This window comes from Hetaerina americana, unplaced genomic scaffold (assembly GCF_022747635.1).
Source record: "Hetaerina americana unplaced genomic scaffold, ioHetAmer1.1.p SCAF_8, whole genome shotgun sequence".
Taxonomy (NCBI): Eukaryota; Metazoa; Arthropoda; class Insecta; order Odonata; family Calopterygidae; genus Hetaerina; species Hetaerina americana.
The window spans coordinates 28,471,812-28,491,024 of NW_027287427.1; the positions used below are offsets into that span (position 1 = coordinate 28,471,812).

General features: G+C 35.8%; 1 protein-coding gene and 1 long non-coding RNA gene across 2 annotated transcripts; one reads left to right on the top strand and one right to left on the bottom strand.

Annotated features, from left to right (window-relative positions):
* Nucleotides 1–1,286: 1,286 nt before the first annotated feature.
* Nucleotides 1,287–19,186, top strand: LOC139697753 (uncharacterized). The gene is made up of 3 exons (XR_011702814.1): nt 1,287–1,342; nt 15,077–15,219; nt 19,102–19,186. It is a non-coding gene; the product is annotated as an uncharacterized lncRNA (long non-coding RNA).
* On the bottom strand, nt 6,825–14,811 carry LOC139697900 (toll-like receptor 2). Its single transcript, XM_071596763.1, has 6 exons — nt 14,737–14,811; nt 13,921–14,462; nt 11,317–11,624; nt 10,953–11,213; nt 8,472–8,661; nt 6,825–7,212 (listed from the first exon to the last, which is right to left on the bottom strand). The coding sequence occupies exons 2-6, from the start codon at nt 14,290–14,292 to the stop codon at nt 6,841–6,843; spliced, it is 1,503 nt and encodes a 500-aa protein (XP_071452864.1). The 5' UTR covers nt 14,293–14,462; nt 14,737–14,811; the 3' UTR covers nt 6,825–6,840.
* Nucleotides 19,187–19,213: the final 27 nt, after the last annotated feature.

Below are 19,213 nucleotides of genomic sequence, written 5' to 3' on the forward strand. Positions count from 1 at the left end.
GTAGTCAGTTTTTAGGAATGAGGGTGAGTTTAGTATATCAATTCAATTTAGTTTCTCACCGACCTATTAACAGTCCTAAATATAATATACGATTACGCTTTCTGAAAAATCACTGGAAGTAGCAAACACCTTCTGAATTGGCGAAATTATTTGTGGCTTCCCTTTCCGACATTCTAGAATTCGATCTTGAGTGCATTTCTTAAGATTAAAATAACTCACCTAAGGTTCACCCAGCAATAATATGTAGCATGATATCCCTTCATTATCATTCTCATTTTTCTTCCTTGCTCTTGGTCGTCATTCTATGTGAACGCCTCGATAAACCGTCTAACTAATGTTTAGTAATTATTTGAGTTTCTTCCAAAAAGTAATTTCATATGAAGTCTGCTTTTTCCCGGAATTGTCTCGCGAGATTAATTGAACGTGAAATGAAAAAAGCCATCAGTTTCGTGCGGCAAACAGTTTGGCGGTGACGATGCGGTACGAACCACTAATTTGTCCAAACGATTCGAATCCAACTTCCGGAGGTAGGAGGGTTTTTTTCCAAATCTTCGCCCGTTTTTATTTTCTGAGGGTGCCAAAAACCTTCTGTCGGACGTTAAATTAAAGTATGAGACCACCCCCCGACACAGCGCGTGTAAAAATCTACGAGATTCATCAGCATGGTTTTAACCCTTCGGGCGACTCATTTCATGTGAGACACCCGCGTCGATTTTCAAAGCGTTGTTCGCGCATACCGTGGGCCCCTTGTTCTACCTTCGTACCATTTTTTTCCCTTCCCATTTCCTCCCAGCGTATCCTCCTTCACACTCAAGTCGTCTCTCCCTCACTCCTCTCCCCGCCTCCCCATACCTCAAACCGACTCTTCCTACCCACTTCTCTCCTCTCACATACACGACGTAGGCACTTATCCATTCGCGAGAACTTTCACTGTGACCTTGGCCTTGACTCACGGTTACACCTCTCTCTCTATCCTTCTAGATCTTTCTTTCTCTCTCATGCACGACTTTGAGAACGTCACCTTCAGAGCGGATTCCGTGCAGGGGAAAGTGATATCCCCCCTGCAGGCAAGCAAGCGACGTTCCTTTTCTGAAACCTCACTCCTCCCTCATTTCTCCATGCATCCTCTCCTTTGCGCACAAGTTCCCCTCCTCCCACCACTTCCTCGAACCACTCCTATCCTCGCCTTCGTCTTCTATCCGCACACCCCATTTCGAAGGATACAGCATCACTCTCTACAAAATCTCTTTCTCCTCTTCGTTTTTCCCTCGAGGATGCGCCAAAAGGGTGATGGAGAGGAAAATTCCTCAAATTCGAAATTATAAACGCATCGTATTATTTTGTAAGTGTTCATCTTTTCCTATCTTCTCGATAACCGTACATTAGTAAACATATTTTGTGAACAAAATAAAGTTGTGGTGTCCAAACGCAAGACACGAAATGGTGACGGGATCACTTTTAAACAAAGTGGTATTTTCAATTTTGCATGTTTTGATATAAAAAAACCATAAACACAGTGATCAACCCGTAGGTCGGTTTGGTAAGTGATGATAGAGTTCACCCAGTACTAAGCCCGACGGCGTGTGAAATTCACACATCAGGTTAGGGGGGGCAGTTCCTTTCCCTGTGCCGGTTATGGTTTCCCAGGAAGATCTGGTACCCGAAAAATCTCATAGCTTGGGTGGAGCTGCGGGTACCCAGGGAGGCTTGTGTATTGAGAGATGTATTGATATACAGGTATGTAGCTATAAATGCTGAAGACATTTGCATCTTATATTCCAAATTTTTTCCAAAAAGAGTAGATATTTATCGAAAAATATTATCTCCCCTGAAGAAATACCTGTGGATTCCTTTTCTTTCATTCTTGTCAACCAATCATATGAAAACTTCTCTTATGAAATAATATTTTAGTTCCACTAGCATTGGCAGTATCGTTGGACCGTAAATGTATTCTTCATGTAATTCTCGCCAGAATAAATAAGAGAACGTTTCAAAGTTGGAAATTGGTGTTGATTAGTTATAGTAGGAATGGAGATTGTTAACATATCTACTAGAGGGAGTGAAATGAAATCCGAACACCCGCCATAAACCACTGTCCGCTAAAAGCCAGAAGTAAGATTTTTACGTATCAATATTGTCATCGCTGTAGTAGGAGAACTGCATAGTGACAATTCACAGGTGCACGCAGTTGTTGAGCTATGTCCTTGTTGGTGCACGGACTGGCTGTTGTAGCGGGTGTTCGGTTTTCATTTGATTATGTGTTCTTTTAGAGCAGAAAGGGAACGGAGTATGAGCCACCAAAAAATACATGGTAAACGAAGGAGCGGAGTGTTTCCTCACGGATCAGTCAATGGAAGAGGAACGAAGACACAAATGCTTCCCGGAGGTAACCGAGCTGTTCGAAATATACGCATGCTTACCCTCCTATTTTAGAGCGGAATAAAAGAAAGCACCTCCTACGACGAGCCCGAGCTCAGGGGAGGGCGTGCTTGTGGCGACGCAGCGGCACCTTTTTGCGGGGGATTTTTACGTGCCTCGGGTGTGTATGTTTTCGTTTCACCTCCTCCGCTACGGGTGTCGCCTTGCTAACAGCTGACACTACGCCTCGGAAAACTCCGTTCCACGGATTATCCGCGTGAGATTTCCAAGAGTCCGTTAATAAGGTCAAGGCTATGTTCATGAATTCATAGCGCACCACAGAGGGAGGTATCTGCACGCAGTACGGAAATTATATCATTTAAACTAATATTAAATCATCGTTTATTGATATCGAATTTTCCTGGTTTCACTGGCTGTTTCCATGCGTTTGTGTGGTGAACTCAGGAGTGTTCTTCTACACACACAGTGAGTGCGTGTGACAGCGACCTGTTTAAAATCATATACCAAATTTGACAATTAGCTATATTTCAGTTTCTTTCCCATCCTCTATCCCTTACTGTTAAGGCAACAAGTGCCGATGTTTTTTTGCCATCTGAAGATCTCCGGATTGGTTTACGGGAATGGCAAAATTTTCAGATTTCTTGGTTTTGATAATTCCTGAACATTATTTGTTTAATACTAGATTAGTGTTCTAAATTATTATTTTCTTTGAAATTTCTGCTTACTGTTGAGAACCTATGTATCTGAGATTTAAGACTAGTCCTACGATGCTTTTCTGCAATGGAAAGTCATTTCGTGTGTTGGCATGAATTTATTAGATTCAACTGTGAGAAAGAAGCTTTTTGTTTTTAAAATTTTTTTGTATTCATTATTGAACCAGCGGAATCTCAGATTTTTTTATCCTTGAGATAACGTTTCAAAAAGAAACTATACTATATATATATATATATATATATATATATATATATATATATTAATTGAGATTTTATAAAAATTATTTTTTGCGGCGAAATCGCTGTTACTGATATATCGACTTTAAAAAATTAGGTTATTACTTTTTTAAACTCCTCTGCGTCGTAATTTCTTATTCTTTTTTATGAAATGGCATTGCAGCAGTACTATATAAAACTCGCCCGTGGCTTATGTAAGATATGTCAAGATTTTATTAGAAATAAATCAGTAGGCCAACCTCTTAAGACCCTGAAATTTTGATATTTCGAATTATTACCCTCTTATTATCGTAATGCCTAGGAGAACTTCTTATATACCTACAGTTATGAACGTATATAGTATGTATGAATATTTATGTACATATATGTATATTACGTAAACAAATAAGAATTACTTCACCCTTAAGTCAGCTGACGTTCGTTTGTTCAAATATAGTTACTAAAATAGATAATAGGAAATAAAATGCGGGCAATCACGGACGATTGTCATTAAGGGGCCAAGAGGATACCCTTCGTAAGCAGACGAACCCTCACTGACGAAGTGATCGCCTCCTGAGCCATGAACGTCCACCGTCCTTGTCACAATTGTATTTCCGTTTTTGATATTCTTTGATATTGTAGTACTATGCAAGCCACCGCTAAGGTATATGGCAGGGGGTGAATACACACCAGACTAATGTTGACCCGAATATGACCTAACCGCGGTCGGACAATGATCTGTTTGAGTAAATATTTTTTAAATGGATAACTAAAATGACATTTGTGAATTTATTTGTCTAGTTAAAAAATATACTTTTGTAAATTTTAAAAGAAAAACTGCCTTATTCATATAATGTGGCATAAGGAAAAAATACTTTAACGTTTTCCTTGAAAAACAATGGCAATTAATAAGAAAAACAAAGACTACGTGCATGTTTAGCTACCTAGGATGGAGATTTAATTAACTATATCCGGCTAGAATAGACCATTAGATCACACTAGGAGCTTTATAATACGAAAAATGCTCTCTCCGAAGATGAACTTACTTAGGATATCTTCCCGCTATTTCAAGCAGTTTCCGCAAGTTTCAAGCTCTGTGTCCGATTCATTTTTTACCTGAGACACCAATTAACTTTTTCGACTTCTGTCATGCGACTATGACGTAGGCAAAATTTAACCAAACCTTCTCCCTGTTTAGTGAAATGGTCCGTGAACTACATCCTGCGAGTGCAAAAAAATACTTGAATAATTAACTCGGCCAATACAAAAGCTAAAGCACCCAAGATTGATGAACCAAGGATATTCAAAAAGAGCTTTTTTATTTTTCCATGAAGTGAGATCTGGTGCTTTCTCGGCGTATTGCGTGCAGAAATTCCTCTCGGGTCTTCTACCGGGCGAGTGGCTCCACTCTTGCCGACCTTTCGATCTCGTCTCAGGCATCTTTTTCAGGGCAAGAGTGCCCTACGTTGAAGAGTGCTCTTGCCCTGAAGATAGTGCCCGAGCAGAGCATCAAAACCAGAAATATGTAAATGCTTACGCTTCCAAGCAATTTTTAATGTGAAGTTAATATATTACGCAGACCAGCGTTATTTCTTTTAAATTGTAATTTTTGCTTTTAATATGCGTAGTTTCCTCCTGGTTATGACTGAAACTGATAAAATTAACTTTTGCGATTGTAAATTACAAGGATATGTCATTAAATAAGTCGTGCACAGTCGAAAGACAAGCGCAGGAGCTGTTTTGAAAATTTCATCGGTAACTCTTTTAATATTCACCGTACAATCCCGACTTAGCCCCAGGGATTTTCATCTGTTTGAGTCCCTAAAACATCGTTTGGGTGGCCGACGAATTGAAAATGATTATACCATAGTCCACAAGGGGTTACCCGTTGACTGCAACAGCAAACAAAGGACTTCTTTGCTGCCGGCTATCAAGGACTTATAAAGAAATGGGATGTCTAAATGAACAGAGTGAATATGTAGAAAATTGTAATCAATTTCAGGAAGTTACTTTGATTATTATGGTCTCTATCCAGTTTTGCGATTTATTCATTGACTTACCCTCGTTTTTAATAACTAATGGTGCCTAAGGGGTTGCTGATTTTGAGACAACAATATCGGCGTGAAAATCAAGAGACATGTTAACACCATCATTAAAAAAAGGCCACAAATCTTTTAGCTTTTGCTCACGAAAGGAATGACATTTTGATCAAGTAATTGGAACATTGTGAGTGAATTCTCGTCCTCACAACTATCACGGTGATCGCATAAAAATGAAAAAATTCTTCCCGTCCAACCGCTTCACCTCAGACTTTTATTGAGAGTTGTGTCCACACTAAGAACGTCATCCAATTACTTTTTAAAGCATTGCAGCGGAAACTGACGTTCTTCCACCATGGATGAACGCTTTTTCCAAAGCTTAACGAGATTATCTCCCGTTAAACCCATTTTCTGAGCGCACGTGATAATATTATCATGGTGGCGTAAAGCCGTGACACGTCAAGCGTCGTCGTTAGGCAACACCGAATACCGGATCAATTAATAGCCATTTCGCAAATGAATGCACCAGTTAAGCCGAAGGTGGAGTTGTGAAACTCCAAGAGCGGAAGAAGTTGTGTCAACACATACTTTACTAAAAGTTAACTTGCGTCCAATGATTGAACAATGAGACTGAATGATGAATCTGTAAAGCTAATTTTCGTCCCTCTCATTAATTAATTATCAAATTTAATTTTTGGTGAAAATTATATTTGATCATTGATTGCTGAAAATTACATTTGATTTGATTTGACATATCAAATATAATTTTCACCAAAAATTAAATTTGAACGTAATATTGTTTCCTAAATTCAACTTTGTTAAGGTACAAGAAGGTGGATCACTGGTATAATGCAAGAGATTAAGGCATCTGAAAGAACTACATCTCAAGCATTATGTTGTGGTGTTTAATTCACTTGAAATGAGATCGCATTTGAGTTAATGTTGGCTCCTTATAATGCCACATTTTATATCAAATGTCATATATGGCAAACAATAAGATGGGAGTCTGAAATGAGTGAACATCTAAGTGGCTGCAGGAGAATAGAAGGGAGCTGTAAGTGGAAATTCAAAGCATGGGCTTAAATGTCTTTTGAGATAATGAGATGGAGTGGGTTGAAATGAAGTAAAGATAAAGTGTGAATGAAATGGGGCGTACTTTTGATGTGTTAATACTAAGGCTTGTGGCAGTAATACTTGGCTCATCACTCATTCTCTATAAATGGTTAATGCATGTTTGTTGTTTGTTTTCAAAACCTAATCCATTTCAAAAGTTCATATGTTAGTTATCTAATTGGATATTTACAAAATAAAATTGTGACATTAAAAGCAAAATTGATTTTAATATGTTTTCCACAATAATAAATGCATTTTTATACAGGTAAATTGTCATGGAAATATTCATCATTTTCACTGAACAGGTCATTATTCACTGAATAATCTCCTCTGCCTCTTCTAGCATGTTTTTCCTTTTCTGGGCGGCAATTCTTTCACTTTCAATGCTTTTTTGCTGGAGATCCATGGGGTTCACACACATATTCCACATCTTTTTTAACTGTAGTATCGAAAAATATACTGTCCCCTAATGCTTTCAGCAGGTCTTTCCAAAATATTTCTAGCAGATGCTTATATGAAATATCTGTTTTTTCAAGTTCAAGTTCATTTTTTTGGACCGAGTAATCATCTGCCATAGTATTCACAGTCTCTTGCATACAAGAAGGTGATTTGGTTGGCCATTCAAGATATGTCACAGCTTTTATCACAGATTTTAAATTGTGTGGCATGTCGTCTCTGTTGAGCTCCTCTCGAGCAATTAATATTAAATTTTCTAGGTGAGTATTCGAAGCCCAGTTTTCCCAAGTTTTCTGCTGCAAGATATAATGAAAATCTAAAGTTAAAATCTTAGTTTTCATTGGCATTTTCCACTTACTCCATTGCTGCAGGAATTGTTAGTCCTGAGCACTTTTCTTTCAAATTACATAATAATTATATAATTTTGGCAAAGCTCTCAGTGGTAGAAGGGTAAACTCCAGGTATAGCATTTTTCAAATGAACGAGTATCATCTATAATTACTTATTAGTTTTGACTGAATATTCTATTTTAGAATCTATGGTATGCATTGGGTTAATTGTTACCTTATCATCCAATTACCTGAGAGGAGCTTTAACCTTGAGTTAGGAATGTCTGACACCTTAAGATTAGTATTGGTTCTGCATTATATTTGGGTACTTAAAACAGAATAAAGTATCTGCATGTATACCTAAGTTAAGTGCATCCACCTTCCCACTGCAAATACATAGAGATCCTTCAGAGATGTGATGACAGTGAGTCTTTAACCACATTATAAAAATATAACTTATTTCTTGAATATTTATATCCAGTCAATATCTCATATCTTTGCCTTTCATATTTTATTATTGTAATTAGTTCATCTATGAACTAAGTGCTATCAGTGTCTTGTCAAAATTATTGGTAATTCATGTATCTTTTCATTGTTTTTGTCAGTTCTTTATTCTTTATAGTTATTAGCTTATTTTTTTTTGGAAAGAATATGAAAAAGTTTGGAAACCCCTGGTTTTAAGGTAGACGCTGAATGGTGTGTGGTATTGCTCTCAAATCTTTCCTAATTGAGAAATAATATTCGGCAAGCCTTTACCAAATTTAACATTTTACAGACCTAGCCAATTAATTTTCAATTGCAACTAAGAAGTTGAAATATCAATCAAATGCTTCCAATCATCTCTATACTTGTAGGTTAAAGCAAAATGGAAAAAAAATACTTGGTGGTGTCCCCTTCCCTCCTTTTTGATTCCATGAAACCAACCTGAAGTTTCTTGAGCCACATAGATATTGCTATATTTGAAAATGCACACAAAATATTTTCAGTGAATAGATTATAAAATTTAAGTAAAGAGTGAAATGATGATTTATATAAAAGAAATATTTGGTGTTAATAATCTATCTGAGTAATTAAAGGCCATTAATGGTCCTCAGTTGTTCATATTTGTTGCAAATTAGCACCCCTTAAAGCGCATTCTTCATCCTAAATAAAAGCCTGGCTATGCCTACAACCAAGATTTTCACAAAAACTTATTAATGAAAACTTTAAAGTAAATTGTTACGTACCTCACTGTCCATGAAATCCTTGGATAATATTACAATGGACTTTCTACATCTGTCCATTGATGTCTTCATGTACTGCTTCATGACTTTTCCTAGAATCAATTCTCTTTCATTCAGAAACAGTTTGTACTTCTGCTCACCATCTTCCAAAGCAGGTCGGAGTTCATGAAGTACCCATGACTCATCACTTGTACTATAATTCAAACGAAAAATTAGTTCATACCATTTGAATAGCATTATCATGAACTTAATTTTCTGGTGCCCATAGTATTATGTTAGAATAAGAACTCCTGTAATGGTTTCTACTAAGCCTTTTTCAATGGGTAATTGGAATTTCATTACAATAAATGGTACTTCATCCCAATGCTCTATGATTGAAATTTCATTAGAATCTGGTTAGCGGCTCATGTATTAATGTATCAATAGCTTTGTACTGAGTTCATCCAGAGAAAAAACTCTAGGAGCCAAATTGGTGTCCACGAAGGAAATCATTTAGTGAAAAAGACCAAGATAATGACATTTAAAATTAATAGTTGATTCCAAGTTCCAAGTGAATGTCGACTATAAGCTAGGACATGATTTTCTCGGCTACCAATAAATCAGAGTATTTTACCTTTTTTAAAGATAAGTTTTGAAGGGTCCCTAGCGACTGTTTATTTCTATATATCATTGGAAACTCCTTTTTATTTCCTCATTTATTCATTACATCTGCCTGCCATCATTCTGTCAAATAAGCCTACTCTAATCCTACCTTTAGTCTACTTTCCCAAGGTTTTCTTTTCTATCATGGGTGTCAGCATACCGCATTTTACTATTTCCTTCAATAGATTAAAAATGCGGAAAATTCAAAAAAGTAATATCCTCTGTCTTTGTTGAATTTGCCCCAGTTACTCTCACTCTTTAGCCACCTTATTCAATTCCTTGTCATTGGTCTTCCTCTCCATCCAACTTATTTTCTCCGTTCTCTGCTACATTCACATCTCAAAGCTCCCAAAATCTATACTTATCCTTCCGACTCAGAGACCATGTCTTACATCCATGTAACACTATCCTCCATTATTAAGTCTTTATTAATAATTTCTTCACATATTTATTCAGTATACCCATCATCAATTCTCTTGTTCTTAGAAATTTCTCTTTCGCTAGTCTTCTTCTAATTTCTCCATTATGATGTTCTCATTCATCTAAAATAGTTTCTAAGTACATGGGCTTAATCCTCAACCTGTTGCATTCCTTGCATTGTTTCTGTAAAGTACTTTAATAATGACTCAACCCCTTTGCTGTCTCAGTATGGCTTGATCGTAAGTAAAATTGACTTAGGCAATCATTCTCTCAATTGTGCTTGAAGAAAAAATTTGATTCAACCACTTCTGCTTTGAATCTATAGTGACTGTCAAATTTTAAAAGACCTTTTTGTATTTAAAAAATCAGCTTAAAACTAATTATTTATGCTACTTTGTCACTGAGACACTAACAAAACTTGGTGCACACTTGTTTTTCTACCTAAAATATTAAGTAGGATTTGAACCCATGACACAGCAGGTGTTAGGAAATATTGATGAATAACCCCAAGTGACGTAAAAGTTAAAATTCTGGGTGCAACATAATTTCTGAAAAAATTAAGTATGCTTGCAAAGTTTCTGAAAGTTTTTCAATTAAATATTTATTGACTTGATTTATTTTGCTTGATCATGATTGACTGGGTCAGAAAAATTTGTTTGTAAGTAATGTTTACACGCAAAAAATCAAGAAAATAATTGTAAAATAAATAAGAAGATTAAATTAAACAGGAACATATTAAAAAAAACCTATAAGGTGCTATATCCCAGGCTATTTTAATACTATACTGTTTTAAAGCTAATAATATTTTATTTCATTTTGTCAAGTTATTTTAGCATGAATATACTACTGAGCAATACCCAAAAATGTTCTCTGTACCCTGAAATTGGTAGAGGTTAGCTGATTGGCGGTATTCATCTTCTGCCAGAGAGATACTAAATTGTATTAAATGTATTTCCTTTCTAAGCCTATTATTTTTTGCCCATTTCCTGCCCTTGACTGTTCATAATATTAAAAGTTATAAGTTCTAAACAAACATTTGATCTGATCTTCAAACAAAATATTATGAAGAAGTGATCCAAAATTTTCAGAATATACTATATTTCACTGACTTCCACGAAAATTGTAAAAACCCCTTACATGTTTACAATACAAGTTTTCCAAATTTGTATTTTATTTCCTGATAGGTATAGTATCACTATTTGCATTATATCAATTGCAAAATTACAGTCACAGTGCATGCATACTTACTAGTTGGAGCAAGTTGAAAATTTGAATGGCATCATACCTATCACTTTCATTTATGATTATCATCATGGTTGGCAAGTAAATTGTTTTTTACTGTTAAATTTACTAAAGAACAAGAACAACATTATTTTTTAAGCAATATTTCAAATCATTCTGGCCTAAAAACTAAATACCTACCTGTATGAGATTGAGGCATCATAAATGAATTCTTTCTTCCTTTTTGATATTGCATTTTTTATAATGTTTCCCATTGACTTAAACAATTCCTGATGATATATGGAGAGAATAGAAGTGATGAGAGTAATGATAATTGTTACCAAAAATAAAAAAATGAATTGATTTATTGTTTCTAGTTGGAATAATACTGTCTCCGAATTGGCATGGAACTGACCCAAGCAAAACCTTGAATCATAAGGCACTTCTAGCACCTTTTTCTTCCTGTAAATATATATATTAACAATAAGTGATCTATCATATCCATTAAAATTCAAAAATTTTCTGTGATTAAGCAGAAGTAATTATGAAAATAAAATACTCATACTGTTGTCTTAGATGTGCTGGAAAGGAACATCTTAAGTCCTCTGGTGGTGTAGAGAGAATTTTTCGGCCCGAGGAATTCAGCCAAATTTGGAATTTCAAGAGATTACAGGAACCACAATCAAACAGATTATTTGTTAGATTTACATATTTCAATTTATCAAGAGTTTCTAATGAAGATTGAGATAAGGTGGTAATTCTGTTTCCTGACAAATTAATTTCATTTATCCATCTGCCTGTAGTCATTCCTGACACATCCTTAAGTAAATTTTCTGCCAGATCAATACGTTTAACTTTACATCCAAATCCAACCTGTAGGTTAAAGAAAAATATAGAAATAAATATACTAATTTATTTGAGTGCAAAGAGCCTGAATAATTTTGTAATTATTTTGGTATAGCTATGGTTGATAAGAGATTTATAAAATGAGCAATCTGAGTAAACTAGATTTAAGTTTTTGGATCTAACTGACTACATGAATCTACAATCTGTATGTGTGGAAGTCGAGAGATAGCCTTATAGGTTGCAAGGATATTTTTAGACTTAACTTCCTCCATTGAGAAAAATAAAAGAAAGCTGGAAGATCAATTCAAAATGTAAAAACTTAATGAACCAAAAAATTCAGTGATAATTGTCTTCTGTGGAACCTGAAGTTCCAACATTTTTCCCTCTAGGCAGCTCCAATAAAAGTAGGGTCAGGCATTAATATAAGGGATTGGCACTATTGATGCATGGCTGTATGAAAAATGGTATCTCAATGGAATATTTGGCTAAAGTTATGTGAGTGTAATTGGTAATATATAGCAGAATATCAATAATACATATTATGCATGCCAAATTTTACAAAATGAGAGTAATAGTAATACTTATTAACAAAATAAATGCCTACATCTTTTGTTATTTTTCTATGTTCCTCCATTTACCCATTGTGCCTCCATTTACCCATCTCCTTGTAAATTCTTATGCATAATTCTGTATTTACATTCTTTCATTTCCTTTCCTCCCTCAGCATCCTTCCTAATCATCTCTTCAGTAATGTATAGTCTCCATGTCCTTCCTCTTTTAACTGCTCTCATCATTTCATTTGGGACTTTAAAAACCCCCACTTGACACTCGTATAGTCCTATTTTTCTTCTATAATTCCTCTGAATGATTTTTTTTAACTCTTACACCTTTTGATGCTCAATTTACATTTCAAACCTTTCATCTGATTCACTGTATGTATTTTCCTGTTAATGATCTGTATTTCCAAATTCTATCTTGTCTTTTTTTGCAAACAGATGGGTCATTCTTGAAGAATTTTGTCTTAAGCACCTGTGTTACTTCCCATCATGTCTTTTAACCCTCTATGATCATATAATGATACTGGAATAATAACTGCTCAGCAATTATGATATGTCTTTTAGTAAGCATACAAAGATAAACTCGAGGAAATATTGGAAATTCTCAGCCATCTAGTCTTAGAGTTATCTAGCATAAGCCATGTATTTCATTATTAAACCCAATTTCACCATGGAAGATTTAACTTAATTCAAACCCAGATAACTCCAGTTAACAGCATCTACCACTAATATTCTCTTGGAGCTATTTGGCACTGCGTTGATAGAATTAGATGTCAAAATACAGATCACATCATGCGCTTCCTAAATAGCATCTTTACTGGCCTCATTACTCAATAAAACCAAAATAGTTTTCCACTTCTTGTTTTCCAAGAAAATAGTTGAAGGTTTTTCAGGTCCTCTTCAGTATTGGCTAATCTTGTAGGATGAGATTTTCATAGGCATTGAAGCCCAATTCTCAATAATTAACTGAAAATTTTGCCCATCATTATGTTTAGCACTAGGTGAGCTCTACCCTCACTAATCAAACTAACCTTCATGTTGATAGCTGTGGTTTGTATGGCATTTTCAGCATGGAAAAAGAATTAATGCTCACATAATATAATGTTGATGATAAGCTCCTTGCTTTGTAGCAAGAAATAGCATTATATATTACAACATAAGTAATATTACCTAAGTAAACCAATGATCATCAATACAAGCATCAATCTTCTCATCAAGTAATATAGCTTGATTAATGGGCAATCTACTGGTCAAAAAATGCCTACTTTGAGTATACATTGAATATAATATAATTTACTAATAACTGCCATAATGTTGATAGAACAGACTATATCATTAATTTAATCTACTTTTTAAATTAATCATTGAAATTCATATCTATTTTCATAAGCCAATGATAAAATTATAGCTGAAGTAGAAGTTATGATATGCTCACAAATCAAGGAGTGGGAATAAAAATATCAGTGATTTGTTGCAATGCAGAGAAAATTGATCCAAGTGGTAATAGAATATATGAGGTACAACTTAATATTTTCTCCTAGGATAACCTCAATGAGAAAAATTGTCTGGAAATTTTAACCTCTTGTGTGGATATCACTATAAAAAATATACTAAGATACACTAAAAATTCATTCTTCTAGAAATATTACTCTTAATTTCATTGCTTAAAACAATATTTAGGAACATATTTATAATTTGGATCATTTTTCAAGCATCAACTTTTGGTCCCGGACCTCATAAAATTAAATTTTATGAATATTTGTTACCAGATTAGCTGCTCTTTCCAGTGCATTCGACGACATATCCAATAGCTGTATTCCACAAGTTGGCCATTCAGCATGCTTATAAAAGTCAAAGCCTTGTCCAGTTGTAAATTTGTTGTGAGAAAGATCAAGATGAATGAGGTGTTTGAGATCTTTGAATAAATCTGAATGTAAAGTATTGAGTTCATTTTTAGATAAATCAATGAATGCCAACAGTATATTGTGTTTGAAAGCACCATCATCTATTATCCTGATGGTACAACTAGAAGCAGTCAGTTCCCTTAGCTGATGCAATTCCATCAGAATTGCAGACCCAAAATACTGTATGGGTGAACCAGAAATATTCAATGCATTAATGTTTTTAAAGTGAGACATAACAGAAAATACTGCTTCCCACCTATTAACTTTGTTATAGTCTATAATATTGCTGCTAATATTAAATATTTTAGAAAGATCTCTAGTCTCAAATTTGAGTGGACTTATATCTGTTGCCTGGCCATGGTTGGCAAAGAGTACATTTTCAACTGATGCCTCAATAAGTTTTCCTGATGAAGAAAAGAAAATCCTTTGTCAGTTTTCAGCATAATATTTCATTGCTATTAGTTATGATATTATATGTTACTGGCTATATTACTGATATGGCTCCAGTTTTGCATGCAGATTAATTCCAGTATTAAAATCACAATCTGGTCTTTTATTCAACATGGTAGCAATATAATTTTAATGGATGGAAATATTCTCTATTTTTAGCATTTAGATTTGATAATTCACATACTGTATTATTTAATAGATGACAAAAAGTAAGTGAAAGTACTTTACCTGTAAATGGAGAATTACTATTCACTTCTTTATTTTCCTTCCAGCATATCTTTGCTTTGATTCTGCAAAGTGGTGGTTTCCTATGCACATGAAATAAAATGTTTATTTATTATCAGATAAGTAACCTTTCGTAATTGTTGCATAGTATCAAATTCATGAGTGATTTAAGAGTAAATAATTGGCTAAGCCTTACAGAAGATTTGGAAAGCCTGAACTATTCTCCATTCAGGAAGAATACTAATGCTTGAAAGGAGTCATAATTTGATATTCTTTTCAAATACATAACTTTTGTATTTCGATAAATCATTTGAACACTAACCCTTTTTCACATTGAATACAGGTGTCATCAGCGATGGCATACCCGATAGGAACTGAGTCCACCACCTCAAACTCGGTTGGCATCCCATCATATTGCTGAAGCCCTTTGAAAATTCTGCTCGAAGAAGGAGGGTGCTCTGCACGATTTCCTCTTGGAGTTTCCTTGTAAGACATCGTAATTGCACTGGAGCACCTAATCCTTCCCCTATACCCTTTCGATACCAACCCTGGGTCTTCAAAGTGGAGGCTGAACTTGTGGTCTAGGTAAAGGGTTATATTCTTCTTCCCTGTTGGGTCCCCGAAAGCCATTTTCAAGTTTTCGCGCCTTGAATTACGAAATGCACACTCGAGTTCCTTTCCTTCGAGGGGAAGTGTGCAGTTCAAAAACGTTGCGTCTTCACTTTCGGAGAAGAATGCCGTGCAGACTCCGGCCGTCGAGTTACTACGTCGTCTCCACCATTTTGTGGGATCGCACATGCCGAGCTCGTATTCCCTTATGTGCGAACAAACTTCCTGTGACAGCAAATTAACCGCCAAAAGAAGCATTATTAGTCTGTGCATGTTTCGGCAGATTTCGGACGGATCGCTTCGACTGTTCCTTCCAGTTTTAAGACTCGTTTTTAAGTGCGGGTATCACAGACAGCTGCGTGAGCCTCACATATTTTTGTCCGTCCTGGTTCATCTGGTGATTGTGATTAGGTGTACCCCCACTCACCTCTTCCCCTTAGGCTGTCCTCCTCGCCCTTAAAACCACAGTCGTATCCGTGGAATGATAGCTGCGATAAAACGAGATAACGGTGAAAGGAAGGAGTGATTTTCTTCCTGGGTGAATTATCAGTGCCACCAGTTATGATCCGGACGTCCTGATCTGACAACCATTTAAATTACAGGGGTTTTAATTACATTACAGTCGGAGTTATATTAACATAAAGTTCAATAGGGCATTTTCCTCTGGTAAATTGGAACAACAAATTACTGAGGCAATAAAACACTCGGATAGCGGCTGCTTTCTGATTAGGTGAAACATCGTAGGAGAAATACACCTATTTCATTATTATTATTTGGTATTTTACTATTTTGTTCTACCTTTTTCTGAATGGACACCGACTGCGCAGTCAAGCATTTCTGAACTTCGCCTAACAAGACAGAACCTGACACTCCACACTACAATAAACTATTCTTCAATTCCGTCAGCATTCTATTTCCTTTCATTCCGTCCAACAAACTTCTTCTTACCCCTGCTTCTCTTGCCTAACATCCTCTTCTCTATCACAGTATTCAGCATTCAATCGCCAATCGAAATGCTCTGCATCTATCTTACCCGCCTTATTTGCATTTCTTCCAATAACCCTTTTCCCTGAGGGCCCAGGCTCAAGTCCTTGAGACAACAAATATATTTTAGAAATATTTTTCGTTAAACTGCGGACCCCTTGGCGTCTTTCGACCAGATTAGGCTTATGCCGACGCCGGGTTTCTCTCCACCCTTCCTTTCCCATCCATCCCCAATGGTGCAAATGACCTTAGCTGTCGGTCGCCTCCCATAAAAACTACTAATTGATGTAACTTCCTCCCTCTCAAAAATCCCATAATTCTTGCTGTGCCTATATTAATTCACATCTCTTGCCTATCATATTGATTTTCTAATGCGCTCAGTAATAAAATCTAGAAATATGCCTAAAATATTTATTTCTCGTGTAAGATAAAGTTATCGAAAATCAGTGCTATAAAATATTTAATCAATGAAACTCCCTAAATCCTCAAGAATTTTCGACCAGTTCGATGCAATTTGTCCCCTGAGTTAGTACACCTATCATTAATTAATTTAAACCCTTTATAACAGTTATTTTTAAATATGAATAGAAGCAATTGTTCTTAAATAGGTCCCCTGTATTGACCTTTCTCTTCTCACTCACGGCGCTTTTCTTTTGGAAGTCTTCTCCACTTTTATTTCCGAAAACATTCATTTGATGTCTTTTGAACCCAAATCTTTCTTGTTGTTCGGACTAGTGCATAATTTGGTACATGTAGTCTTAAATTTGAGGATGGGCGTTTGCATTGCTGTTCGTACGATACTTTACAAAATAATTTAACCTGTTCGTGGTATGAATCATGCCTTTTCTAAAGTAGTAGTAGCTTTAGGAGAGGCGATCGCCAGCTAAGATCATTTGAACCATTAGGAATGAATGGTAAAGGAAGGGTGGAGAGAAACCTGGCGTCGGCATCAGCCGAAAGGCGCCAAGGGGTCCGTATTTTAACGTCTCATTCGATGGACGGCGTACTCACTCAAAGTGCTCTCCGCAAAGTACCTCAACTAGGGATCGGGATATCACTGACAAACATCTGCCGTCTTCAGGACTCAAACCCTTGACCCCTTGACGGGAAGGCAGTGCGTTAGTGACCCACCACCCCGATTCCCCTATTCTAGAGTCTTAAATAATTTTCGATACGGTTTTACGATGTTGTTTCCGAGGTTTTCGAACCCACTTGTCCTTTTACGCTATTTCATATCTCAAACTGGGCGAAAACCAAGATTTGGATTCATCGCCAAATTTTCATCGGATATCCCTCAAAATATTGAAATGTGGCTCTCGCTCGTCCCAAAAATTTAGTTGAACTATTCTCGGACGTTGGAGTATTAGGAGTTGGAGTATTCTTGGAGTATTAGGGATTTCATTAGATGAAAAAGAAGAAAAAAAATCACGCATATGAACATGGAAACAAAAGTGAATTATTTTTTAACAATATAATTACGTTCAGTCAAAAATCCCTAGTATGTGGGCTAAAATTATAATTATTAAAGGTAATCTAACGGTTTGGATAGGATTTGGATGGACACAGGCTACCAAACAATTCTCGTCTCTCCCAGCAAAACACAGCCCAACATTCTACTTTACAATAAACCCCTCTGCAACTCCATATGTACACTTCCTTCCTCCCTTCTTCCCGTCCAACATCCCGATTCTATTGCTTCCCCTTTCTCTTTTGCCTGACATTCTGCCCTCTATCGCAGTCTTCAACTTTCCTTCGTCAATTAATATGCTTCGCATTAATACATCCTATCCCCTTATTGTTTTTTACAACAATCCCCTCTCCTTCCCCACCATACCTAGCACGTCCTCATTTGTTTTACTTTCAGCCCACTTCACCTTCTTCATCTTACAATGACATAATTGATAAAACATGTAATTCAAACAAGATTGAATGGGAAAAGCTGGGTGAATATGCTAAGACAGGCTACTCACGAGAATGAGAGTATCTATGTAAAGTGAGATAATGTATTTTACCTCTATTCTGTGGGCAATGTTGAAGAGACTCCTAGTTTTTTAGATATCTCATGATTCTCTTTCATTTGTTTGTTAGATTTCCTTTTTTGTAAATACGGTGTACAAAATGTGTATTATTTTTGGTATAATATGTTTTTTTACAGGGTGCGGCAACATAACTTCCTTATTTCAAACGCAAAAAAAAGGTTATGTTGCCGCACCCTGTATTACATCGGAAATATTATTTCAAAAGAAATGCCACTAATATACGCTTAACTTATGGGTCAGTGTTTTGATAAAGATTTATTAGTATACATTTGCAAAGCATTAACGTCTTTTCAAAACGTTTCCTTAAATAATAGGGGAATAATGAAACACTGCCATTCTTTCGTAACCGTTGGTACAAATACGATTGTGATGGTAAGTACAGATGAAAAATACATAGAGTAAAACAAACTATATCCAAGGCCATTTCATAACTTCCATTAACGACATATAAGCAGATTATGTTGTATCAATGATTTTTGCATTATAACACTTTTCAAGTTAACATTTTCGCAGGGCAAATGCTATAGAGGACGTAATGTGAAAAAATATATCGATAAAGAAAGACAAAATTAATTAAGTAAAATTAAAATGATCGTCAATATCAAATTGATACACATATATTAGAAGTCTGAGCTATATTATGAGCATGTTTAATATTTTGTGTTTGTTCACTGAAAAGATGTAATTCATGACGGCGATTTACAAATTTCAAATGCCGCCACTTTTTCCCTTAAAGCAAGTGGTCATCGTGCTCTTCGTGCCTTCCTTCACTCACCCATACCTCTGACTGGCGGTATACGCCATCTGTTATCATGTTGGGGAAACACGAAGAGCTCTTAAACAAGTGA